We start from the raw sequence: 27,653 nt of genomic DNA, 5'->3' as shown, positions 1-27,653 counted from the left end.
AATAGTGCAGTAAAAAGTAAAATATTTGTGGAGTAGAAGTAAAAAGTAGCATTAAATTGAAATACACAAGTAAAGTACAAATATGTCAAAATTGTACTTAAGTACAGTACTTGAGTAAATGTACTTAGTTACATTCCACCGCTGAAACTATACACCTACTCCTTCACACTGACTGACAATTCCAGCATCTATGAATATACAAGCATTTTTGTTATTTCAAAAGTTAAACTGCTCGAATAAATAAGAATAATTTCATAAATAAAAATGTGGGTCTCATTATGATTAAAATTGGTAAGTAAGAAAAATAAGATATATAAATTACACTCAGTTGCCAGTTTATTAGGTACAGCTAGGTTAAAGTAATGCAGTCTAATACAACAGTCCTGCAATAAACTGTGTTGCATTATACTGAGAGGTGTTTCTAATTTTTAGTCTACCCTTATTGATCTGAATGGGCTGGACACAATATTTCTCTGTATAACTATAGCTGCCAAAATGATCAGAAAGTTGAATCCATGCCTCTCTAAAACAGTTTCAACAAAAACTGAACATTATAAACTTCATGAAGGTTGCATTAGACTGCATTAGTTTTAGATATATGCACCAAATAAACTGTCATTGTAATGTTTATTCACTCCGCTGAAACATTACAACCTTTATGAAATATGAAATAGAGAGGTGTTCTGTTAATTTTTTTGAAGCTGTATTTTATGGTGTTGCTGTAGTGGATCGTATTATATTAAATTGTGTTTATAAGATGTTTTTTTTTTTTTTCTTTATGTAAGTTGAGTGGACACACTGTTGTATTGCATGTCAGACTTACACAACAACATAAAACCTCTGGAAGGTATATGGAATCTCCAAAAGGAGCACTGGGTAACAAATAAACACAACTGATAAATAAATAAATAAATAAATAGATACAAATATGAATATATAATAAATAAATACAAATAGATACAAATATGAATATATAATAAATAAATAAATAAAGATATGAATAGATACAAATATGAAATACCCCCAAAAAACTGTAAAGCAGCACTGTATTTGTATTGTAAAACATCAGGAGATTGACCTCATTGCTTGTGAGGTAAAATCCTTATGTTGATGTATTGTACATATATAATACATAAACTAATCTTTCTGTGTAGTCTACATTTTGGATATATTTGTAATTCAATCTTTTTAATTGACTTATTTTCTAAAGAATCCACCACAATTAAAGGCAAAACATTTACTTTGGTTAAATATGTGAGTTGTTTTTTTCAGGGTTCTTGGCAGCAACATCCACAAATGGTCAGCAGGGGGAACACATGGTATGAAAATAAAGGAGAAAAACAACTTCCTCTGACATGCCTGCAGAAACAAAAAGGAAAGCAGCAGGTGTTTGAATAAAACTGCACCCTGCATCACGTTTTACGTTAGTCAGTGAGGACTCATCATGAGTAATTATTGGGTGCCATCATGACAGTGTGGTGTTGCAGCTCCAGCAGCATGATGGTGTTTCCCACTGACAGCTGCAGGTATTTGGGGCGTGGCTTATTACATAGGTGTGTGAGGAAGAGGTCGCTCTCAGGTGTTTCAGCATTCCCAGTTTCGAGACGATACAGGAAGCCCCACTGACATTTGGATTTAACTTTAAACGACGTGCAAACATATTGCATATTGCATATCTACATATTCAAAGACCCACAAGTTTGCAGCAGTCTTGGGAAGGTGAACCGGTTCCTGTTGGACTTCAGCTGGAGTCCAAAGAGAGGTTTGGAAGATGAATTCCGCCAGATATGAATACGACGTAAGTTTGGTCACATTTAACTTCGTATCAATGGAAATGTGAGTAGACGCACTACACATCCAAAGTGTGTTTGCTTTGGGCGTGGATCTGTTTTCTGCATGTTTACACGAGTAGGCCTACATTAAGTGACATACTTTTGCCTTTGACAGCGTTTCTGTATATGATCATCAGCATGTGATACTAGGAGTTCACTACGATGGAGTTTCCCCTCTATCATAGGTGTTTGAATGAATAATTGAAGTAGGAAAACTGGTGTTGAAATGGTGTTTCCTCTCTGTGCTGTTGACATTTGTGTCTGTCACACAGGGAAGTTGTGGTTTTGATGGCAGCATTAAGTGCAGAAGTGAACATTTTTCTGGCCAAAAGGGAATTTTGTTTATTTACATAAACACATTTCAATGAATAATAGAATACACTAAATTGAATATAAAATAATAGTAGGAATTGTTAGTAATTAAATGCTTCTTTTACATTTCCTATCATTTACAAAATTATTACTTTCAGTCACAAAGGCAGATATGTGAAGGCGAATGAAATAGGGGGATAAAAGGCATCATCAGACTTCAATGCTCTTTGCTGATTTCACATTTATTGTTTTAAATGATAATTGTTAGTTTAGTTGTTAGAGAAAAACAAATCTTAAAGCTGTGTGACCTATTTTTGTAGCCTGCCACTCACTGTCTCATAGCCTGTGGTCTGGATCTGATTAGTACTAAGTAGAGTTGATCTCTGTTCCTACATGCAGAAGGCGGGATAGAGGCCTAGAAAACCTCAGACACATGGTTTCAGTATTAATTGTTGATATTTACATTACTGATTTGTCTTTACTGTATGGAAGACATTTGTTTCCTTTTTAAATTTGCTTGAATGCCATTTATTTTGGTTAATTATAAAATATTAAAGGAACAGTGTGTAACATTTAGGAGGATTTATTGGCAGTTTATTGGAATATAATATTCATAACTATGTGTGTCATCACCTGAAACTAAGAACCGTTGCATTTCTGTTAGCTTAGAATGAGCCCATATAGGGAGTCGGTCCTCTTCACAGAGTCCGCCATGTTGCTCCGCCATGTTTCTACAGTAGCCCAGAATGGACAAACCAAACACTGTCTCTAGAGAGAGCCTTAAATTTTGTTACCCAAAGGCCACCGTAGTTCTCCGACACGCTTGTGAAACTGCGGTAACATGAGCCGCAGAGTGCAAAACCGTGGTACCGCCAGCCGCCGTCTGACTTCTCCTAAAGTAGCGTTATTATGGTAAGGATGGCCTCTGAGCGAGGCGAACGGCGTTACCACAGTTTTGAACTCGACGGCTCACGTTACCGCAGTCTTGGAAATGGAGGAGTGAGCGGAGGGATACTCAGTTGGTTGCAATATGCAACCAGACGACTAGATGCTGCCAAATCCTACACACTTTACCTTTAATTGTTGTTAATTGTTTAATTGTTCTATTGTTACATTACTGTTTTTTGTTTTTGTTGACTATGGAAGACACGTGTTTCCTTTTAAATTTGGTTGAATGCCATTTACTTTAATTACTTCCTTAAATCCAAAATAATAACTGTAAAGTCTCTCAGCCAAACTGTGGAACTTTGTAGTGTCAGTGTTTTCTGTGCATCAACAGCAACTACAGGTATATTTTGTGGTGAAATGCACTGAATTATTATTGATTGAAAAACAAATAATGTATATAATGTACTTGTTTACAGGCAATAAAGGCCATAAACAAGTTGCCACAGTGATTTATTGATCAACCAAACTGTTAACTTAAATCACAATAAAAATGGCTTTTGTAGTGTAATATTTAAGCAGGCTTTTTAAAAAAAATTATAATAGGATGTGAAAACTGCCAAAAGCTTATTTTTGCCTAACCTATAGGTCAGCTTCCCCTGGAACATGCATACATTATGTAAATACCCATACAGTTTTTGTTACTACATAATTCAGTCTTGTTTGAGAGGAATGAATTACCAGTAGGGGATGTGGGCACAAAACAGTGTCGGACAGCCAAAGGTGAACTTCACTCTGCAGGGACTCATTAATGGTTACACGGCTTCGGTCAGTGCTGCTGAAATCCACCAGCTCTCCGCCACCTTTATTTGACAGCTTCATGAAAACAGTCCTAACCCCCAGGGAAATACACACTGCAGTGTAGCAGTATGGCTGCTGCTGAGAACGTGGGCACTCGGTAACAGGAAAATAAGCCGTTGTTCTTTCTTAATTTAGTGTGACATTAACAAGGACTTGAAAAACACTAGCTTGTTATCGAAAATATCCATATCTATAAGAGCCATCTCCCAGCTCAGGTGACAGCGTGCCCTCACTGTAAGGTATTCGACACAAGAGAATTGCCAGGCATGTCCTTACTTGACCCCTCCCTGCTTCTTTGGAGACATAGCGACACAAAGAAGCTAAGAAAACAAGAGCTGTGTTTGCTTTTATCAAAACTATATAAGGGATTTCTCAAGGAAATGATGAGCTGCACATGAATTAAGACCGAGTAAAAATATTTTCTTTTATATAAAAAGTTGTTGTAGGTGTCAAAATTTAATTGAATAAAAATCTAGTACCAAGTTTGCCACACCGCTGCCTTTCTGATTCTGAAAGACATAAATTAAATTACGTAAGATGCATGAGCGAAACTGTTGGGAAATGAACATTTCCTCCTTTGTTAATATTTGATTACTCGCAAACAATGAGTTCAGCCTTAGATACTCCATCAGATGGGAATACTGTGATTATTGTAGCCGGTCTGTTCTCTGTTTATGTGGTGTCTCGGCGGAGTCGTCAGTAAATAATTCCTCAGGCGAGGCCATACTGCTTTTCGTCGCGTTGAATCTGAGCAACAGAAGTGAAGGGAATGCGGTGTTAATGTCACGTCTCTTATTATTGACTCCACGGAGTGATACATGCAAATGAACATTTGACAAAACTGGAGAGTTTAATAAAAATTGGTAATTATGTTCAGTTTTATTCGGTTGGCTTTGTTTGGCCACTGTCTGCATCAAAATTAGACAATCTGTGTGCACAACCTGATGGAGCCTGCTTCAATATAAGGAGAGCAGAAGCAGCAGCATTGTTCTTTGTTCAGTCTTCCTCAGTTCTGAGAATTACAGAAGACACAGGAAGACACAGTAAAGGAGGATTTTGTCATTTGAGCAGCAAGGTGGTAGTATGCCACGAGGCTGTAGGACACACACTGATGCTGCAGTATAAGAGGCCAACTGCTAAATGTCTGCTTAAAGCTACTGTCAAGTAAGAGTGTGTCGGTGTGAGGCCACTGAAGCCTAATTATGCATTGATTGGCTGTTGTACTTAATTGTCCCTTTTGGTTGCAGTTTCCGGCTGGTTTGTTTGGATAGGACAGATCAGTTCCGGTGAGTGTGGAGGAGGCATATGAGAGTTATTTTAAAGGGGAACTCCACTGATTTTACTCATCAAAGTCTGTTTACAGGTTTTGGGGGGTATTTCCTCATATGTGGAAAAAGTTGTGTGAAACTTTCTGTGGCTCCAGAGGGAGCTACGCAAATTCTGATTAACTGCCTTAAGTGATGTCACTTTAGGCAACGTCGGTTGGCGCTGAAGAAAATCTGGGGGTGTTGAGTCAGAAAGAAGTGAACATACCAGACCTGTAGCTCACTCCTCATCTCTGCTTGAGGCTAGCAACTCAAGGCTGCATTAGCTGTGTTGTATTTTCATTATGTTGTTAATCTGAGAGCTGCACAATTAATCAAAAATGAATCCCGATCACGATTTTTGTCTTCCCACAATTAAATGATCGACTGCGATATTGACGTTGAAAATGTGTGCTCTTCTCATAGAAACCTCATGCATGAATCAATAAAAATGAGTATTGGGTGATGGTAAATTATAATGCTCTCATGACTTGTTCAAATGTAATCTTGTAAAATGTAGTTTTTAGAAGAAAGGAGATGTTTTCACAGCAATATAAAATAGATAATAGAGAGAGAAATATGACCTATTTAACTTCCTAACACTAGCTCTAAGCAGCTTATAATATATAATTTAAAACTGCTAATGCCAAGATGTTTTTTAATCAAAGCAAATATATAAAAATACAATCTTTTATTTGCTAATCATTTGATTTGTGTGCTTTTATGCAAATAAGTAAAATTAAAATAAGTAAATTATGGATCAACAAATAAACTTATTGACGTTTGCTATCGCATTCAAACTCTACGACGCTCCACATCAGCTCACGTTGTTTATGTAAACGTTCATGTAAAAACACCAACTCATATGGGCGAGTAATGTTACGTTCGCAAATCGGCAGCTAAAGCAAGTTTCAGTTCCACTGTTTAACTGGTAAACTAGACATGCTCATCAGCATATAAGTAGATCATAAGATCGGGGTATTTCTGCAACTTCAGCATACAGGATTGGGATGTTTATTGGAATTTACAAAACAATATCTGTCTGTCTGTTTTTGTCTGCACGTCTGAGGCACGGTAACCCTCAGTCTTGATTGGCTAGTGCTCATGGCGTGTAACCAATCAGATAGTGCTGTGGGCGGGACAATGAGCTAGACTGCACAGTGGAGAGCACTGGCAGCAGGCTGACACAGAGAGGAGGCTGATCAGAGCCAAAGCAGCGCATTTATAAATTAATTAATTTTATCGGTTATCGGTTAAAAAAATGCAGATACCGATATCGGCAAAATGCTGAATATCGGCCGATAATCGGTCGATCCCTAAATAAATGAGATAATTTTTCTGGTTCTGCTGCATCAATTTGAATATATTATTTTTAAAACTGCCCATCGTGAGTCCGACAATGTTGTGGGTGTGAGATGTTTAATGGGTGGAGGACTCTTTTGAGCTCTACCGCAGAGCTGTCTGGCCTCTGACAGGTTGCGCTGCGTGTCACTGTGAAACTGTAACTGCAGCGTGTCACTACTCATTAGTCCCCGGAAAATGTTCAAAGTATGCTGGCAAACCACTTGAGCGGTGCAGAAATACCAATAAATGCACAGTGGTACCATAAATGCACGGTGGAACTAAGGCCCTGTTCAGAACTGACATTAACGTGCATCCTGAGTGATCCGAACACAAGTGGACAGCTTTAAATACCTCTGTTCACACCTAGCATTAGAATACGTCTCCACATGCGTCTTGAGTGACTCACTTGTGATCAGATCTCACATCACCGACAGTAAGATAATAATGCACTTTGCGTGCCTAGTCTGATGGTCTGTATATATGTAGCCTACAGATAAAATATATTTTAATAAAATACAGTTGTACTGACAGAATACAGTAGAGCACAGAGGCCGATTCCATGCTGCGAGGCAGTCAAGCGCTCGCGTCTGCCTGTCTATTTACATGAGGAGCGCAGAGACCCGTGGATCCAAGCGGGACGTCTGTTGAGTTCAGAGTGGCCCAGGACACCTTTGCGTACACACTCCTAAAAGAATGTGGCCGTATGCGGCCCAGACCACCTCTGAATGGGGTCTGCGTGATTTGATCTCAATGCGTCCTCAATACGTCTTGAGTGCGTTCACACCTGTATTTAGAGCTGTCCACTTGTGATCCGATCACTGAGGACGTATGTTAGTACCAGGTCTGAACAGGGCCTAAGTTAAATGGAAAACAACATGGCACAACATGTTAGTTGTTGATTTTACAGTATCGATGACATGCATCTATATTGTTTTAAACTGATACAAAATAGGTATAGTCAACTTATCAGGGAACGAATATCATGCTGCACCTGTATGAACAGGCAAGGAGGTTTGAAAAATGCTTGCATGTTGCTCAGTTCAGACGATGGTTAAGAGGATCCTCTGTGGTCTTGCTGCTGCCCTTAGATGGGGACAGGACTCCACTGTCTGATTGGCTGAAGCCCATAGGCCTTTGCGTTACTCCAGACATTTTGATTTGTCACAATAGGAAGAGAACAGGTGTTACTAATAGCATTACTGATCACTCCGTTCTGTTTACAAGTGTATTTATACCTGCTTTTCCTACTGTGAAATGAAAAAAAATGTCTGTGAAATAGTCCCTTTAGATCATTGTAACTATAGTTACCATGTGTACAATTTCACCTATTCACTTTGACTGTGGGTAAACTGTTTAATGTTTCAGGCATGAGATGTTAGAGTTAACAATAGAGAGATAAGGTATATATACGGTTGATTTCCTTCAAAGAAATTAGAAAGGAGACAGTTAAAACGTAGAATTAGAGGGTGCTGGGGCGGCTAAAGCTCACAAGTCTGTGTGCATCGGACAAGGCTCTAGGGAGTCTGTAGCCACCCTACATCAACAGAGGAGGACAGTTTGGGAGGTAATTGGGCAAAGGTAAAAAAAAAAAAAAAAGGAGTTATGTTCACTCACATGGAGATACTTAAAAAACAGTTTCACACTGTGTGTTTTCTTTCACTGTATGTTTGGTTATACTACTAAAAGTGTGTATGCTAGATTAGTAAAAATAGTAAGACAGTTATTCATTTGACTTACTTCACTTCACAAATAATGACTGAAGTACAGAATATAAAATAACTGCTTGCCCAAACAAGATGTTTAAATCACTTTGATTTAAATTTAAAGTCTTTTCATTCTGCTCTCGGTTCATCTTTATTACTTCCAGTTTCTCCCTCTATCCATGTGTGTCAACTGCGAACTGAAACAAAACTAATCCACTTGACTAATGTTGTTTGGGCTCCAGGCTTTGAGCTTTTTGCAGCCCTGTGCTGCTCTGTAGCATTTCATATTGATGTTTGATTCATTGAGCATTGAAACTTAAGGTCAACATCATGGTAGCTCAACTTACTTGAGTTAATGTAAAACCAAGACTGTGATGATCTTGCATTTAGAACTTTACTTAAAGAGGACCTATTATGCTTTTGTTCTTATTCCCTTTCTTTTAGTGTGTTATATAGTTTTTTGTGCATGTAAAAGGTCTGCGAAGTTACAAATCTCAAAGTCCACGTCAAAAGGAGTTACTCTCCCCCACAGAAACATTGCTCCTGAACTGCCTGAAACGCTTTGCTTGAAGTCCCGCCTTTTCTTCCATAACCTGGTGATGTCCCCAAGTAATGCATTTGCATAATACCTGCCTAGCAGCTAGTTTGGCACGCCCTCAAACAAAGCTAGTTAGAGCGGAGCTGGAACGGAGTCCGAAGAATTTAGTTCAGCTGACCAATCACAACAGAGGGGGCCAGCTGACCAATCACAGCAAACTTGGCTTTTCAGGAGAGGAGGGGCAGGAGCTCAAACAGAGCGTTTCAGACAGAGGATGAAAAAAGGTGTTGCCCGACAGTCGGTATGAGAAAAGTAAAGCATTTAAAAAAAAAATTAAAGCATGTAAACATGTTCTAGCAGAATCCCAAAATACAAGTATGCACCTGAAAATGAGCATAATAGGTCCTCTTTAAATATCCAGCAGAGTCACATGTACTCAAGTATCAAAAGGAAGCACTGAAAAATGGTAAACCTTGATGCAATGCTTCAGGTGTCTCTAGCTCTGATTACTCCTATACTGTTTGTTTTTTATATTATGATGTGCATGTACTAGTAAATGCAGTCATAAAATTAATATAATTATGCAAACAATCAAGATGTACAGTATACACTCACTCCAGTAAACAGAAATAATAAGTACCTCATAGGTGTACGGTAGCTAAGTAGCTATATTCCATCTTTGATTTATACACTGACATGGGATTGGTATGAAAATTGTTATTAATAAGGACTGGTGTTGAAATGATTTACTGTAGTGGTTACTCTGCTTAAGTTTTTTTTTTTTCTTAAACCACACCTCACTGCAGCGTCAACTTGTTCCCCACTTGTCAAACTGGTTAGATATGCTCCGTAGCAACTGCCTACAGACGGTTTACCAGCTATTTTGATTGCTTTCTCGTCAAACATTAACATTTTGCTTTAGTTTGCGTCAGCATGTTGGGGCTTTTCCTCATGAATCAGCGTTGAGAGACAGGCGGCACTACTCCCTGTTTGATAATGACATAGCACACTGAACTGGTATTTAAAAAATGCTACACATAGTTCAAAAAAGCGATAGTGTCTCTTTCTAGGAGTGAAGAATGGGATATGATGAAGAGCATGTAATGGTTTTATTAGGCTGTGATCAGGGTGATCAGAGAGAGACCCTGGAGCACTTGCTGACCCCATCTCTAATGATTCCCCTCGTTCTGGCCCATGATTGCTGTTAGAGATTCCAATTAGAAAGCATGTGTGGAAGCCCGAGCCGGGTAAGAATAGGCCTTAATTGCCATGAGTTATCATCTAGACTCATGTAATTGAGCCCCCATCTTAAGGGGCAGCACATCTGACAAATTGATTTAATACCAAAGTGATTCTCCATCCCTAATGGCACTCGGGCTTCTTCACTCATGGGCTGCAGGCACTGAATTCATTGTGTGTTGATTGCTAACCGGCCTGAAACCTTTCTCTCAGTCCGCCCACTTGAGAGAGCTCAACAACAGAAACACACGCACACACAGTATCGACAGACACACAGCCTAAAGCAGCAAGCCCATAATTTCTGCATGGTCTCCCTTAGTTGTCAGGCAGTTTCTTAATGCAAAAAAATGTTCATGACGGTATGAGTGTGGGAGCTTTGTCACCTTCCACTAAACCGGTTTTGCAAGTTTTGATTGCCAACATTTTCCTAGCTGCCTGTTTGAACTTGTCACTCTTGGAAAGTAGTTTCACATCCAGTTTTTTTCCTTTTGTTTTTCAATACTGTGTTTAAGCAGCTTAAATATTGAGAAGTAAAAAACTATCCATGTTTGTTTCAAACAATCTGTCCCTCGACGACAAACTCAACCTCGATTACACTGATTGATTTCTCTAGCCTGATAATGGCAACAGGTCAAAGATGTTTCCCTACTAAAATTTTAACAGGTCTAGACATTGATCGCATTCGCAGTATGAGGGAAAGTGATGCATTTATCTTTTTTTTGTGTGTTTACAGTGTTGTATCTCTATTTTCAGTTACAGAAAAATCCCATCTGGGACAATGGAATAATAGCTGACATCATTATTCAACCATATAAAACAAATTAATTTGTTTGTGATGTGTGGATGCATATAACCAAACTAATATTTGGTGGTTCCCAGCTAACTACCCTGCATTATTTATTTTATCCATGAAGAGAAAGTGGGATTAGTTCAGTCAGAAAATTGTGTTGATGACACAATCCTTGTAAAATAATTTGCATATCTATTTTTAGTTTTGGCGGCAACCTCTGTGTCTTACAAACCAATGGGTGACGTTATGGTGACATAGGTCCACTTCTTATATACAGTCTATAGGTTAAAGCAGAAGATAGTGTTACTGTAATAGTGTTACTGTAATAGTTTTACACTGCAGGAAAACCACGGAAGTATATAGGAAGTGAAAGTAGTCATCGTGACGTCACCCATTGGTTTGTTTTGAACCCTCGAGTTCGGCATTTTGGCCGTCGCCAACATGTTTTTTTGCAACCAGAAGTGACACGAGAGGCTGGAGCTAAGTACAACCGAACGCTGAATAAGACATTTTCAGGTGTCCAAAAAGGTTATAATTAACTTTCATGAACTGAAAACACACTGTGAAAGGGTTGAAGTTGTAAGACTAAAACAAGGACAAATCCCATAGCAGACAACGCCGTGGTAGCGTCCTGTCAATCACAAGGTAGCCACGCCCTAAAGCATACCCTGCTTTATGGTCTATTTTACTCTAAATGGGACCATACTTTACTAAATGAACATCATGCTGTATTGAAGAAGACTTGAAACTAGCGATTGAGACCATAAACTCATGTTTACAATGTTTACTGAGGTAATAAATCAAGTGAGAAGTAGGCTCATTTTCTCATAGACTTATCTACAATCTTTTTGCAACCAGAGGAGTCGCCCCCTGCTGGCTGTTAGAAAGAATGCAAGTTTAAGGCACTTTAGCATTGGCTTCACTTTTAAGACCCGGAGTTGCCCACTGCAGGAAAACACTTGTCCCCATTGTTCACAGTGTAATCAAAGTAAATGTTATCTGCATCCAGAACATGGCATACTTGCTGTATGTTTGCTGACTATGTTTTGTTCATATTTTTCTGCATCAGGGCCACAACGGCCGCCACGAGCGGATTGACTTCTTAACCAGCAAAGAGAAGGCGTCACCAAAGCGGAAACTCGGCATTGTGATCGGGGTCCTTGTGGCGCTTCTCATCGCCGCCGTTGCAGGGTTCCTCATTTGGTGGTTTCTCTGTGAGTATAGTTGACAACTTTCCTCTTCTACAGTATATCATCAATCAGACTTAAAGTACTATGCATTTACAAATGTGGAGATGTTGGACATTTTTTTGTACATAAATCAAGGCTATACTTAATGGAATTAAATGAGAAATTGTGAATATTTACATTTCTATCAGTTACTGCTAAGACAGGCATAACATCAGAAACTGCAAAGTGGATCACTCCCACTTGCTGTGAAGGCACGGCTCTTTGATATGAGAGTGTAAGAGTGGCTTGTTTGGACTTTGTAATTTCCCATTAGTGTTAGCCTGTGTGACAGCTCCGACTTTCTCCTTTTAATAATGCAAAGGAAAAAAAAGTCACCGAGTCCGTGGCACAGCTTCCTTGTCATTTACACATCCAGGGTCTGATAAAAAGGCCTCTGAAGTCTTGATAAACAGCCTCTTGATTCAACTGGCTGTTTTAATTGCTCCAAGAGCCAAACTGTCTGCTCGATATGAGATCACGCTGCACAACTTTAAAATGATGCTTCGGGGCCTGTTTAAAACCCCCAAGTCTCCTCTTTCATCAGAGGCAGCTATCTTATAGCATTTTGTTGATCAAACGCGTAACTCTCATCTGCCTCTCCCTCTCAAGTTAAAGATGCTGATTCAAAAGCCACTCTCAGTAAGCAGCTCAGCCCGTCAACGCAGGTCTTCAGCGGGCACATGAAGTTGGTTGATGTGCCGTATAACCACAAGCTGGAGGACACCAACAGCAAGGAGTTTGAGGATTTGGCGAACAAACTGGAGGGAGTTGTGAGTTTGACACCCAAAGGCTTAACTATTTTTGTTCCCTTTCTATCATCTGCATTGTTTATTGTTGACTATTTTAAGCAAAGTGTTGCACTCACTCCCCTTCTCCCGCTAAGGATTAGTTTGTGGAAATGCTTTTTAAAAACGCCCCTCGCGATGCACAGAAACCTCTGAAGGCACGGTTGCGTGGGTGGAATAAAACGCCGTACATCCTCTTTAGTAATTCCCTCAGAAGCATCTCCTATTATTGGAGGCAGTGGAGATGTTTGTAGCACCACTTAGGAGCATGTTGATGGCACAAAAAAAAAAGCCTCGCTCAAAACCCCATCGAGCGCACACTTTCTCAGTGAAAAGCTGGAGAAGTGAGGGTGTTGGGTGAGGATGAGAGTGGAGCTGGAATATTAGATGACTACATGATTGGTGGGGAAAAGCTTTATGATGTACTAGGTTTGCACTTGCATATGATAAAAAGGGCCGCTTTTGAGGAGTACTTTCAGATCTGGGTTACTGTTTACATGACAGGTACAACTTGGGGCTTCAAGTAAACAATGCTGGTCTAAAGCACCTTGGAGACAGAGGCATCATGTTTAACCAGTTGTCCCACCACAGCTTCTCTCTGCTGCTCTAGCACCACCTGTCTGTAGAGTCCTTGAAAAGCTGTATTTTCATCTCCTCTGTGTCTCTTAAATGGTTTTAGTAAAATGGCAATGGGTTCATATTTGATGCTGCTGACTTAAACTTTGGAAATTACCATTTTGAAACTTGATATTTCATTTTATGATAATGGACCTCTTTGTCCTGTGAACAACCCCTTTCCTCACCCTTCATGTCTTTTTCTGCTTTTATCACTAACCATACAAACCTGCTCATCCTCTGCAGCTGGTTCTTTTCCCCTTTTTTAGCGATAATCTTTTCACAAAAAGCACTTGAAGTTGCATAACGCCATACATGCATAATATATGGTACAGTAGTGACCCGCATTTAAGAGCACAAAGTGTGACTGCAGCCTTGTCTGATTCAGTTCGCAGCTCACTGCAGCTGAAGGCAAAAACAGCTAATTGAGGATCCCATTGTTGTGTGCTTTTTCATGGAAAGCGCTTTTTATGTTAACATGCTAATTTGTGCTTTTGTCTTTAGGCAGACAAGCAGAAATCTTGTACTTTTCAGTAAAAATACATCTTCTCTACACAGCTCAAGGAAAACTTCAAGAAAGATCCGCTCCTCGGAAGCTACTACACTAAGTCTGTGGTCACTGCGTTCAGGTAATGTGAGAGTTTGAGCTCCTCTAATTTTTTTTTTTATACTGCTGAACAGATCGTGAAAACTTAATGTATAAAAGAAACTAAATCTTTTATGATGGAAAAGCTTTGCTCCGCAGACCTCTGTTGGGTTCAAACTTTCAAGTCTGTTGCATTTCTTAAAATCAAGGTTAGATGAGGTCTGCTGACACCCAGTTATGTGTGCAGCATTGTACTGTAGTGGATGGTGAAGTTCTGTACTAACAGTAGCAGTAAATCACGACGAGTTCACAGAGCATGCAGCTCCTGCTAGATTTGGCTTTTGTGATTTACAGTAATAGAAATCACCCATGTTCCACTAATGTTTGCTTCTTCTTGAATGTTGAAGCTTGTTACTGAACGGCGTCTTTGTGCTCTTTTCTCCCCACCATCCATCCATTTCTCTCTCATCTCTGCTTACACCAGTGAGGGCGTGATAGCCTACTATTGGTCCCAGTTTGATGTTCCAGTGGAAGACCTGGAGCTCGTGCCGGAGTTCTCAGAGGAGCGGGTGTTGGAGACGCTGGAGAATGGCACGCAGATGGTGGGCAGACTGGGGAGCAAGAAGGAATTCAAGATCAGTGAAGTCACTGCCGCAAGTGGGTACCACCGGGGTCAGGGGTCATGGTGGGAGGGGGGGAGAATGGGGGCTCCAGGGGGCAGAAAGATGAGGTCAACTGGGAGTTTGCTCCAGCTGGCTCCAGATTATGACATTTAACAATCAGCAACGATAAAGCTCTGTGAATACAGATCTAAATAAGGTCATTGTCATCTCCTATCAGCATTGGCATTCTGTGTGCTTTCTATTCGTATTAAAGGAGCTCACTCTTGAGTTGTGCTGATACGATGATAACAGATAAGCCAGACCCTCTCTGCTTGTGCTGCATCTGAGATTGCACATTTTATGCTGTTTGGATCCTCTAATGATATTAGCTGGGCTCTGGCCTGGCTTGAGACAGCCATTTTTCTTCCTTCTGTCCTCTCAGCATTCACATTGCATTTGTCCACATCCTGGCCACCAGCCAAGCGCTGGCCCTGTGACTCAGTGGTTTTTGGTCCTCTTTAAAATGATTTCTGTGGTTATGATTTGATGTTGTTGTCCCAGATAGTTAGACAGAGATGTATGGGTTGCTGCTGTAACGGGCAAGGTGAGACGGAGCAGAAAGAGCTACACACCATCACCACCAGTTCCCCTAACCGCAGGGAAATTGGACAGAAAATGTGCAACCCAAATATTTTAGGCTCATGTATCAAATCCTATCAGCCGCCCGACATTAGCGACCTATTCATACCTTTCCTCCTGTTTCTCTGCCACTCTCTCTCTCTCTGTCTCCAGTCACAGATCCTCGCATGGCCAGGAACCCCAGAGCCAGTGAGTACGGCGTGTCCCATTTCAATCACTCGCAGTTGTAATTTTCCAGCTGGCTAGATGCTCACCCTGCTGCCAGTCTGTAACGAATGGCTGGCCCGGCCTGGTACTGTACATGTGCTGCTCTAGTCAGAGATTGAGAACCCTGTATCAGGCCACAGGGAGTCACTCACTATGCCCGACACTCTTCTTTGACACTGTCTGCTGATTTATTACCTTGAGATGATTAGACTACACTACATTACATTGCATTACCATAGTAGCTGGGATATCCTTACAAGAATTTGTCTTTTCATGCATATCTATAACTTAAATAATGGAAGAACTTGTGGTTAAATAGTGTTCAAATGATGCAAAAGTCTTGCTTTGCATAATTAAAAATTGATTGCAAGGAATAACCGAAAAAGATACAATCTTTTCTGTCAGTTAAAATGAGCAGAAGAAGATGCAGAACATGATGATGATCCGATTTTAATTTGCAAGCTGTAAACTGCTTTCGCCAAGTTGCTCATCATATCTGTGTTCGCTGCGTGATATAACCAATGTTGTCATTCCCAGAGGAGTGTTTCCACCGTCTGGAGGCTACAGGAGGGGTACAACGTTTTAACTCACCAGGGTACCCCAAAGGCTACCCCCCCAGGTCTCGGTGTCAGTGGCAAATCCGAGCTGCAGAGAACAACGCCATATTTGTCACTTTTCCTTTTTTCCACATCGAGGATGACTGCACTGACGACTTTGTCTCCATCTATGACTCTTTGAGTCCGGATGATTCTCAGGCCATCACAGAGTAAGTCAGAGGGAATGTCCAGACAGTTTGGGAAATGTGTTGATCATGGTACAATAGTGTTTGTTTTTTTTGTTTTTTTATTTTTTTAAAGTAACGTCTTTATGGATGGATCAGGTTTCACCATCATACTGTGTACTTGCAGTATTCCTTGCACTTATGCCTCTCCACTGGGAGGAAACCAGTAAATTGCCTCATTTTTGTACATCAACTTGTGACTCAAATCATATTCTCATTTTGCCTTCAAACTTGGTAGCAGGGTTTGTTTGATGGGGCTCTACCAACATTTGTCTCATTTATTTAGCCTTGACGATCAGAGAGAGGGGGAATATAGTTCTGTGTGATTCCCAGAGGACAACCACAAGGAATCACTTGACTGAAATGTTGCAGAGGGATTTAGGAGTAAAAGCTCTTCTGATGTGGGTGGAAAACATGTTCCACTTCATTCCTTTCACTGGATTTGTGATTACAGCTCTTATTTTTGTGGCCCTGAAGCCTTTAGCGCTGTATGTCTCATTTTATTGTTAACTTTTGAGACCTCGGTGAGATTGAGTTGGCTCAAAAAGACCTCTGCTTTCAAATCTGTGAAGGGTGCCAACCTGAATCCTGCTACACCACTGTGTGTAATTGCACTTTGTCTATGGGGGAGGGCTGTGATTCTGAAACTACGGGCTCCTGAATGCATCAGTTGTAGCTGCGGGCAATTTTAAAACTCAGAAACCATCGCCAAACAAATATGCGTTACCAAGCGATGCATAACATTTCTATAAAGCTATTGAGCGATCAGCTTTATCCAAGGTGACATGAGGTTTATGAGAGCCATAATATAATACTCTATAATGACATTATTCTACTAGAGGTAGATGTATTGCTGCTCTTGCAGCGTCATTCACACCTCCATTGTTCTGCCGCCAGCGGTGCTGAAACTTTTTGCTAATGTACGTAATGTTTGACTTTGAAACACCGCCTAAGCAATTTCTATCTAGTGCTGGCACATCGCTCCTTATTTATCTCTTTCTCTACCCCTCTCTGCTTATCTATTGATTTCTCTTCAAATTATTTTTTTTCTTTAAGCATTTTAAACTTGTTTGCTGAATTGATGTTTTAGTGCTTCTGACTAAAAAGAATTGCAGCTGTATTTGAGTTCCCTAAGTGTTGCACATCCTAAGGAAGAGCACAGCTCCATCCAGTAAATGCAGCAGACATTCAGCTCATGCTTTATGGTTGTGTTTACAACAATTTGTTGCAAACGCCTTATTCTGACTCTGTAATCGTACCTGATTTGTGTGCTTGACTACTCATTCTTCTTTCACAGGAAGTGTGGTCAGAGGCCCCCCTCCAACCCTCTGGAGGTGGTGTCATCCGGCAACATCATGCTGATTAATTTGATTACTGACAGTCAAGTCCAGAGGTCTGGCTTCTTGGCCGAGTATAGAGCCATCCCCAGGTCTAAAGGTAATTAAGATATTTATGGCACTTACCATCATTTTCCATCTGCATTCTGTACTTTATCTACAACAGTTCACCTTGATTTAGTTCTGTTTATTTATACTTAAACCAGTGGGCAACCTCCGGGTCTGAGAGGTGAAGCCAATGCAGAAGTACCATAAACTTGCATTCTTTCTAATTTTCCCATTTAGAGTGAAAATATTTACATTTTTTAATTAAACCAGGGTATGTGTTAGGGCATGGCTACCTTGTGATTGATAGGTCATTACCACGGCATTGGGTGTTTTCGTCTTGCAACTTTTTTTTTCACAGTGTGTTTGTCAGTTCATGAATGTTAATTATAAACTTTTTGGTTGCATAAAAATGTCTTATTCAGCGTTTGGATGTACTTAGATCCACCCTCTCATGTCACTTCTGGTTGCAAAAACCAAGATTGCGACCGCCAAAATGGGTTGTGTCAAGAAGGTAACGCCCAAGTTGCGAAATTCTCACGAGGTGGTTAAGATTAAGCATTGACCTCGAATGGTTAAAGGTCTTATTGATAACATTTTTATGTAGACGAATATTTAAAAAAATAACACATCTACAGAGCCTTTAGAAAAGTGCCGAATAAAAGTATGGCTTTTCCTAAAAAAAAAAATGATTATGATTGTGAATTAATCATTTTTTTAAATTTTGGCGGGTCCAAAATTAATGTTTTGTGGAAAATATCTGACATTTGGTTCCCAATTCTAACAAGGCTTGTGAGCCAGTATCAAAACAACGTTGATATCACGTGGTATCTCTGGGTCGTCAGTTAGTGTAGGAGAAAACAGATAAATGGCTGAGATTGACGTTAAGTGCCTGGCAACGACTTGTTGTGAAGTAAATGCAGTGGAATGGAGGGGGGAGAATGCGACATCTAGTTGCTGAATGTTATCAATAGCATATTTAAGGTTAGGCATTGACCTCGAATGGTTTGGGTTAGGACAAGTTTGTCGGGCAACGAGTCTCGTGAGAGTTTTCGGACGTTTTTGCAACTTGGGGGTTACCTTCTAGACACTACTGCCAAAATGCCGAACTCTAAGCTTCAAAACAGTAGTTCACGAACCAATGCGTGATGTCGTAATGACTGTCCACTTCTTACAGTCTATGACTTAAACCCATTAAAAAAAAATATGTGTTATGCTCAAATGTGAATATATGACATGTTCCTTTCAGTTCAAACCTGTGGTGGCGTCCTCTCTGACAAAACTGGATCCTTCACCTCCCCACTTCACCCCAGCTTCTATCCTCCTGCAGTGGACTGCAAGTGGACCATCAAGGTTTGCAACACTGCTCCTCTCCCTGGCCCCCTCCTCTACCTGAAACCCCTCAACCCACTTCCTCCTCCTCCTCCTCCATCCTTAGCCTGCCATGAGAGGAATGCTGAGGCAGCACTATAGAAGCCAAGCTGTTCAGTACCTCTTCTATCTTCATCTGTCAGACCGCTGTTGCTGCCGCAGCTCTAGCTGAGCCGCAGTGCTTTGTGTGTTGGTTTTGTTTGCTGGTGTGTATGTAGTGTGTGTGCATGCGAGCACCCACGGTCTGTTTGGGTGTGTTGCAAACTTGTCTGCTTGCATTTACATGGGATACAGATACATGTCTCGGTGCGTAGGCGGAGGAGTGACATGCATGTTAAATAAGGTTGTTACGAACCAATCACCTCTTCCTCTGTGCTGTAGGTTGCCACTGGGAAGAAGGTGCAGGTGAAGTTCACCCTGTTCCGCATGAAAGAGCCTGGGGTGGACACCCGTGTGTGTCACAAAGACTATGTGGAGGTTATGGGCACCAAGTAAGACTTTAACTCATTTAAATGACACACTAAATGATTCCCTGTTGTAGACATCCTTCACAGTTTACAGACCGACTTCTTGGTTTCAACTTTGACCCGCTGCACGTGCCGTATTTGTGCGAGCACACAGTTTTCCTGTGCAATTACTCGCATTTAAGTTGCTCTCACTTGTAGTTTTACCTCCAAATAAAATCTTTCAGATGATGAGCTAACTAAACTAGTTTAGTTAGTAGTCTGACTGCTCATGATTCTTGCCCCATTGGACATTGTTGTAGCGATGCCCTTTTTCTCTAATCTCAGCACTATGTTTAGTGAGCACATCGTCATCATAATCACTAGAACTAGAAGTTGTAATAAGCCTGAATTCTCCTTTAAACATTGTTCTTGTGTCCCAGGTATTGCGGAGAAATGACCTCTTTGGCTCTCACCAGCGACAGCAACTCCCTGGATGTGATGTTCCACTCCGACGAGTCCTTCACAGACAAAGGCTTCAGAGCCGAGTACAGCGTTTTCGATCCTGCAAACCGTGAGTTAAAAAGTCCCATCTCAGACACAAATTTACACGACACTTGGCGAGATGGGTGAAATGTTGCGACGTGACAGTGACACTCATAGCCTGCCATTACAGAGCGAGACAGAGGGAGTAACTGTGTAGTCTGAGAGACTACGAGACGGCAGCTGACTGACAGTCAAATGGAGCTGTTTAGTGATCGAGGCTCAGAAACTGCGGCAGTGAAACTCAAGAGCTAGACTAATCACCAGAGAGCTCGTTTATTGGGTCCATTTTATTTGCCACTGTCAGTCAGGAGCGCTCCGCTTTCAATACCCTCCGCTCTTTATGTTGTCTCCCAGTTTGACCGAAATGGATTTATAATTGCTCAGATCAACAGGGACAAGCATTGGCAACATGATGGATGTAGCGAACATACACTGTCACTCCCTCTCGCTCAATTTGTCATCATCGTCTTTCTCTCCTTTTTTTTTTTTCTTTCCTCTGCGCCCTTCCTTTTCCCTTTTCTCTGTTTTTGTGAGCAGCTTGCCCCAAACAGTTCACCTGCCGCTCTGGCATCTGCATCACCAAAGAGCTGAAGTGTGATGGCTGGAACGACTGCGGTGATATGAGCGATGAGATGGAGTGCAGTAAGTTCCCCCTCGACCCAACCACGCTTTTTCCTTTTTTCTCTCCTCCCTGTCCTCATTTCTTATCTTCCTTCCTTTATCCTCCTCTCACCCCATTAAAGGAATAGTTCCAAATTTTGGCAAATACTCTTACTTGCCTTCTTGAAAGAGGTGAATAATGTGAAGATCAATACCACTCTCATAACTACCCCTTAAATATACAGTACGGCTTCGGCCAGCAGCCAGTTAGCTTAGCAAAAAGACTGGAAGCAGGGGGAAATGACTAAGGTAACAAAATCTTAAGAGTAAAAAAGACTTTGTTGTGGTTTTATGAGCGTTGTGTAAAAGACTATTCTTGGCCGGGTGCAGTGATTTTGTGGAGTCTTATCTTCATTGCAAGGCTGCCAGGGTCGAGGAAGTTACTCACTGCGAACAGCCAAGAAATTGTCTCGCACACAATCCCACAGCTCGTTTTTACACTTTAGATTCAGTAAAAACTAAAGAGGACCTATTATGCTTATTTTTAGGTGCATACTTCTATTTTGGATTTCTACTAGAACATATTTACATGCTTCAATATTAAAAAAAATGCTTTACTTTTCTCATAACGGCTGTGCTGCAACACCTCTTTTCACCCTCTGTCTGAAACGCTCTGTTTGAGCTCTGCTCTGATTGGTCAGCTGGCCCACTATTGTGATTGGTCAACTGAACCAAACTCTTCGGACTCCGCTCCAGCTCCACTTTAACAAGCTTTGTTTGATTACCTACCAAACAAGCCGCTGGGCAGGTATTTTGCAAATGTGTTACTTGGTGACATCACCACGATACGGAAGAAAAGAGCGGGAAAGGGAAAAAGCACAAAAGCATAATAGGTCCTCTTTAAGTAAACTGGATATAATGTGTTAATTAGTGAGATTGTGTCACCTTTACATGGAGCCAGGCTAGCTGTTTTCAGTCTATGTGCTAAGCTAACTGGCTGCAGCTTCATATTTATCCCACTCATTTAACTCTTGGCAGGAAAGCAAATAAACATATTTCCCAAAATGTCTGATTATTTCTTTAAGGCTCCAGCCATTACCTTTCTCTCATTTATCTTTTGACCTACTGGTATATAGTATATCCAGTGATTTGTGTTGGTGAACATGCCCTTTTCAAATCACTCATATGTACATCTCCCTCAGTTGCACTGTCTAATACATGGCCTTTGTCTGACCTCAGAGTGCGATACGGATCAGTTTTCTTGTGGTAATGGCCTGTGCAAACCCAAACTCTGGTTGTGCGATCGCGTCAACGACTGCGGAGACTGGAGCGACGAGAACAGTTGCAGTAAGTATTGCTAAGGCGCTCAAACCCTACCTAATGCTATGCTAATTGTGCTAACATTAAAGGCACATCACTGCTAATGCTCCGGTCACTGACTCCTTGGCTGTGTGCAGTCATTATTTCATCGGTAATGGAGTTTGTTTGAAGCCTTGCCCAATTTGCTCAGCATCCCTCCAGACGCTTAATCATGTGTAATGCACGCAAAGAAGAATGGAGACGGATGCTAATGTCCACCGTGGCTGCACCGCTTAATGTCCCCCCCCTTGAAACGTGATGGCGTGTCTTCTCCTTATTCAAGATTTCATGTTTTATTTTTATTATAATTTCCTCATCATCTGTGTTTCATTGCCTGCAGGTTGCGATGAGAACGAGTGGCGCTGTGGTGACGGGGTTTGTATGCCTCAGGATGTTGTGTGTGATAAGAAGAAGGACTGTGAAGATGGAAGCGACGAGGCCAATTGTAAAGCCTGTAAGTGGCAGCTCTTATTCTCTTCCCAGCCAGTCACGCATTTGGAAAAAAAACAAAAAACACCAGAGTGATTTATAAGTATGTTACACAAACCATTAAGCAATTAACCTTCGTCAGTAAAGTTTTAGAGTTTCACAGAGATGCTGCACTGACGACGTCATTCTTAATTCAAAGTATTTTTCACTGTTCTTTTAGCTCTTTCCCTCATTTCCTCCAACTCTCTACTTCACGCTTTATCAATTTCCCTTTCACTCACTCACTCGGTCAAACACACACACACGCACACACACACACACACACGGCTCCCTTGCATTTCCTTTTGATTTTCACTTCTGTGAATAAAGAGGGATATTAGACCTCAACCCCAATCAATACCCCCAATCAATGCAATCTGCTCCTCAATCACTATGCATTGTGCATTCAAGCCTCACTTTGAAGCCTCGCTGATTGCATGGTATGTTACTGGTTAAACTTAGCAGTGCTCTAACGCTTTGATTGAAATACGCTATGTGTTTTGATTTTGGGAACCTGTCTCCACCCCCACTGTAGCTCCGGGCATCTGCTCTGACTTCAGCTTCAAGTGTAAGAACAAAGAATGTGTCAACAAGGTGAACGCCGAGTGTGACCGCATCAACGACTGCTCTGATGACTCCGACGAGGCCGGCTGCGGTAAGAAATGTTTCAATCTCTTTCCACCTTACAACATTTTTTTTTTTTCTACAATATTTAAAACAGCTGAAAGTGGATCTAATCTCTTCAGTGTCATTCAAACTAGATTATAGAAGAGCTCGGTTGAGCTGCGCGTTGGGCTGTCTGTTAGAAAAGAGCCCCAGGCCTTGACTGCTTTATTTATTTCATTCGTCTTTGAAAGCAGCTCTTGTCATCTCTGAAGTTTTTTGTTTTTTCCTCCATTTAAGCCTCAGGCTGTGTTTTTTCTGTTTTTTGATCAGCTAATATGCCAGCATGCCTTATTAGGATTCCAAGGAGTCATAGTAGCATTCACAGCCGAGGCCGGCGTCATGATAGCTTCTAGTCAACTTGATTGCATTTTCCGATTTTTCCCTCTGATCACGCATACCAGTCTCACCTACAGTATCTGTGTACTCACCACCCAACGCCCCTGCTCTCTCATTATACTCTCTGTTAAATGTCAGCTTGTGGCACCAGGCCCTATAAGCTGAACCGCATCGTAGGAGGGCAGAACGCCGAGATGGGGGAGTGGCCCTGGCAGGTCAGCCTTCACTTCCTGACCTACGGGCACGTTTGTGGCGCCTCGATCATATCTAAGAAGTGGCTCCTCTCGGCCGCTCACTGCTTTGCCACCGACAGCCCAGCGTGAGTCCCATCTTAAACACACATGCACAGAGCAGGACTGTACTATGTATATAATATCTAACACATTCCCTCTCATATATTTTGGTTTAAAAATTGTTATTGTTTCCCTTCTATTTCATTATTCATCTCATTATTCAACATTTTATTACATCTCATTATGCAATATTCTCAGACACATTCTGCTGGAAAAAAAAAAGTAGAACTGTGCACAACAGAGGACCATTTATATACAAATTGCAAAGTCTGAAAATTAGCCCCTGATGATACAGTTAATTCAGGAAAAACCTTGGGGGGGCTAAATTTACATCTCATCCATGAAAAGCATGGAGCTGCATTCATCAGAGAGCCCTGTAGGTGGAGCACTAACCATGCTGTTCGATCTAAAGCCACCTCTATTGTTGTTGAGGAGGGAATGTGTTCATTTTCACAGATGCACAGTTGGTGTTGATATTTGCTATTCAAAATTATATTTAATTTGCAAGCATTTTCCAGACTACAATGTGGAAGCCACAACAGATTTCTTTACAGTCATATATCATCATAAGTAGTATGTAATTTAGCATATTTTTGTACACTGGTGGCGAAAATATCATGAAAGTTGAACGCAATCCAATAACCTAATCAAATACTACCTTTGTAGCTTTCAACATCCTCTCTAGCTGTTCTTATCAAATTGTATCAACAAAAACAGTAACCTTACAGTAGCATATGTTGCAAGGCTATGATGTTTATTTGTATTAGATTGCACACATGTTCTTGATGTTGCGTCCACCCATCCTTTGCTCCCTAACCTTTACCCCCATGATGCTACAACAGGAACCATATTGCATCCAACTGGCAAACCTACAGTGGCATGCAAGACCAGTACAAGCAGGATGGCGTACAGCTCAAAAAAGTGAAGAGGATCATCACCCACCCGGATTACAACTCGATGACCTATGACTACGACATTGCGCTGCTGGAGCTCAGCGAGCCACTGGAGTTCACCAACACCATCCAACCCATCTGCCTACCCGCTTCCTCCCACGTCTTCCCTGCAGGCATGCCCTGCTGGGTCACAGGCTGGGGCACGCTCCGAGAAGGAGGTATTATGCATGAGTTGGTGGTTCTGGGTGGAACTGTCGTCATTTGCTGTTTTTTTTCCTGCTGCAACTGATTTATTATACTAATTTTGAATATTTATACTGTTATTCCTCAATTATGGGTGACCCACTCTACAGTTGTGTTTTTTTCCTTTTTGCATATCCAGCTCGCATCAAAATTAAGACATCCCACTCCTCCCCCATCCTTCTCACAATGAGCTACTCATCTCTGTCCTTCATCTTCCTTCCCTGCCTGCTTCCTTCTCCTTCCCTTCATCTTTCTCATTTCATCCTTTATTCTTCCCTTCCTTTAATGTCCCTCCCATTTCTTTATCTTTCCCATCATGACATACTTCTCTTCCGCTCAACCCTCCCTCTCTCTTCTCTCATCTTTTTCTAATCTGCTCTATTCCATTAAGCCCTCTTCCATATCCATATATCAAGAAAGACGTCGGCTCTCCTGGGAGGCCTCTTAAACCTTCATTAGCTAACACTAATCCAGCCCATTAACACCTTTTGATGTTGGTGACGAACACAGAGGTCACTTGACCCCCCTTTGTCCTGCTCTACAAGGGAGAACGGCACAGGTGCTGCAGAAGGCGCAGGTGAAAATCATCAACGACACGGTGTGCAACGTTGTCACGGAGGGCCAAGTCACCTCCAGGATGCTCTGCAGTGGATTCTTGTCTGGAGGAGTTGACGCATGCCAGGTGAGACTGAGCAACGTGTTCTCCAGAATAGAATAAAAGGACACGGGTCGGATACATATAGGTATTTTCACACCCATATAATTATCATGCTCTCACATCCAAACCCGATCTAATAACCGCTCTCTCGTCCCCGTCCTCACCAGGGAGACTCCGGAGGCCCCCTGGTGTGTTTCGAGGAGAGTGGGAAGTGGTTCCAGGCCGGCATCGTGAGCTGGGGCGAGGGCTGCGCTCGTCGGAACAAGCCCGGCGTCTACTCTCGCGTCACCAAGCTGAGAGATTGGATCAAGAAGGAGACACAGATTTGACGACGTCGGTAGGAACGGGGTGGGATGAAGAGCGGGGAACAACATCGTAGTGCTAAAAATAATGGAGACGGAACATTTAAGTCTAATTCAGGACGAGTCTCTCCAAGATGTATTAATTTAGCAGCAGACTGAGGATAATGCTGCACGGATCCAACCACTAACATGAATGACTTAACGCACTTTATTTGGTTGACAACCCCCATTTTCCCACTCCTCACACACACATAAACCACACCAACTCTTATTTTGTATAGTTTTTAAAGGCGTAAATCATCATAGTGTCTTTTACCCCCATCAATAGTCATGTTTACGCATTACAAATAATGAAATATGCCAATTCTGGGGATATTTTTCCAATATTTGTCCAATGTAACTTTTCAAGAGGGATGCAGAATCTGAACATTTTACACTTTTAAAAAAAGAAGTAAATTGTGCTTTTAAGCCTTTAGTATTGTGTATTTTCAAACAGGTGAGATGCCTTCATCCTTTTGGGCTGCAGTGAATGTTGTACTTTGCCAGTGGGTTCGTGCTGTAGATATACCGGTAGCTATAAATTTGGGGTTTCATTTATCATGCATCTTAAAGTACCATAACTCTTGTTTTAGCCTGTTTGCTACAAAACACTCGTACATTACTGCTGACCACTTTCCAAAGCATAGCATAGCTTTTCAGATTGATTAAAGCGTTTTTATCTACCTATCTGCCAGGCAGCCATTAGTCTCAGATTGTATCAGTAAAGTATAAACATTAACTTGTAGAGACATCTGCATTAGCGTAACAGAAGTTAAGAGAAAGAAACAAAAGAACAAGAAGATTCAGGGTAATTTTTATATCGTATTAAAATGAATGAAAAGCAGAAGTGTATAAAATACTTATTATAAAAGCCCACAACGGTATACCAGATTTGTAGTCGGGGGGGCTAAAATACCAGCATGGAAAGACCGGAGTGACCCTGAAGTTGCTTTAAGTGGTTGTTGATCTGAACAGGGGTCAGTATCAGATCAGTATTTCTATTGCATATTGACAGATGCTTACTGGCCTTGCCTGGTCTGTGGATGAGATGCCAAAATGTGATATTCAAAAGGGGGGCGAGAGGATGAGGATTAGATCCAGTTGGCGTTTGCACATGTCTCTAGTCAAGCTCAGGGGTCTTCAGTCACACACACACCTGAGAGCCAAAACAAACAATTTTCACCAGCTTGCTAGAGCAATGCAGCGAGTTCTTATCCCTACAAGTTTCCTCTCACGACCAACTCAGTCAACTTCTAAATCTAAGATTTGACTGGATGCTTCCTTTTACTCTATTTGCCTTCATCTCTTACTTATCCTGGAAAGATTGTATCCTGGATAAGCAAACCAAAGATTTGCATAAGTATTATTTATTGAAGGGGAAAGAATTTAAGAAGAAAAACTTGTTGAGGATAATGCTCAACGGACCTCTTTTATTAATTCCATGGAGCCTTACAGTGAAACTATGCAAGCGTAAATGTGTTTTTTTCAGAGCGCAGGGGACTCTTAGATATTTTAAGATATTTTTATGAGCATTGTACAGTGTGATTTGGAGTATGGACATACTTTATTATCTTCCTTTATATGTTTTTATATGAAAGAGACGGAATAATAAAGATCTTTTATCAGATTCCTCAGTACCTAATTGCATCACCTGTATCATTTGTCTTTGACGAGGTCTCGTTTTGTCTTGTGTTGTGCATAATAAATGCGTGTCTTGCGAGACCTTGTCCCTTCTCACAGCAGAATTGTAATGAGCATGTACCTCTCCTCCCCGCCGTGAGCAGCGCGCCTACCTGGGGGAA

The 27,653-nt window shown here is 41.2% G+C and overlaps 1 protein-coding gene across 1 annotated transcript; it reads left to right on the top strand.

The window, feature by feature from the left end:
* Positions 1-1,416: 1,416 nt before the first annotated feature.
* st14 (ST14 transmembrane serine protease matriptase) lies at positions 1,417-27,482 on the top strand. Its single transcript, XM_074654026.1, has 19 exons — positions 1,417-1,798; positions 11,878-12,022; positions 12,647-12,807; positions 13,996-14,066; positions 14,508-14,680; positions 15,418-15,453; positions 16,009-16,237; positions 17,550-17,689; positions 18,884-18,987; positions 19,387-19,496; positions 19,892-20,022; positions 20,532-20,636; positions 21,834-21,941; positions 22,294-22,407; positions 22,957-23,076; positions 23,562-23,742; positions 24,559-24,827; positions 25,398-25,534; positions 25,678-27,482. Exons 1-19 carry the CDS (start codon positions 1,772-1,774, stop codon positions 25,837-25,839), a joined length of 2,523 nt encoding a protein of 840 aa, XP_074510127.1. The 5' UTR covers positions 1,417-1,771; the 3' UTR covers positions 25,840-27,482.
* Positions 27,483-27,653: the final 171 nt, after the last annotated feature.

The sequence above is a fragment of the Sebastes fasciatus genome, chromosome 12, assembly GCF_043250625.1.
Source record: "Sebastes fasciatus isolate fSebFas1 chromosome 12, fSebFas1.pri, whole genome shotgun sequence".
Classification (NCBI taxonomy): Eukaryota; Metazoa; Chordata; class Actinopteri; order Perciformes; family Sebastidae; genus Sebastes; species Sebastes fasciatus.
The sequence above is the reverse complement of the archived record's forward strand: the minus strand, read 5'-3'. Positions and strand labels throughout refer to the sequence as shown.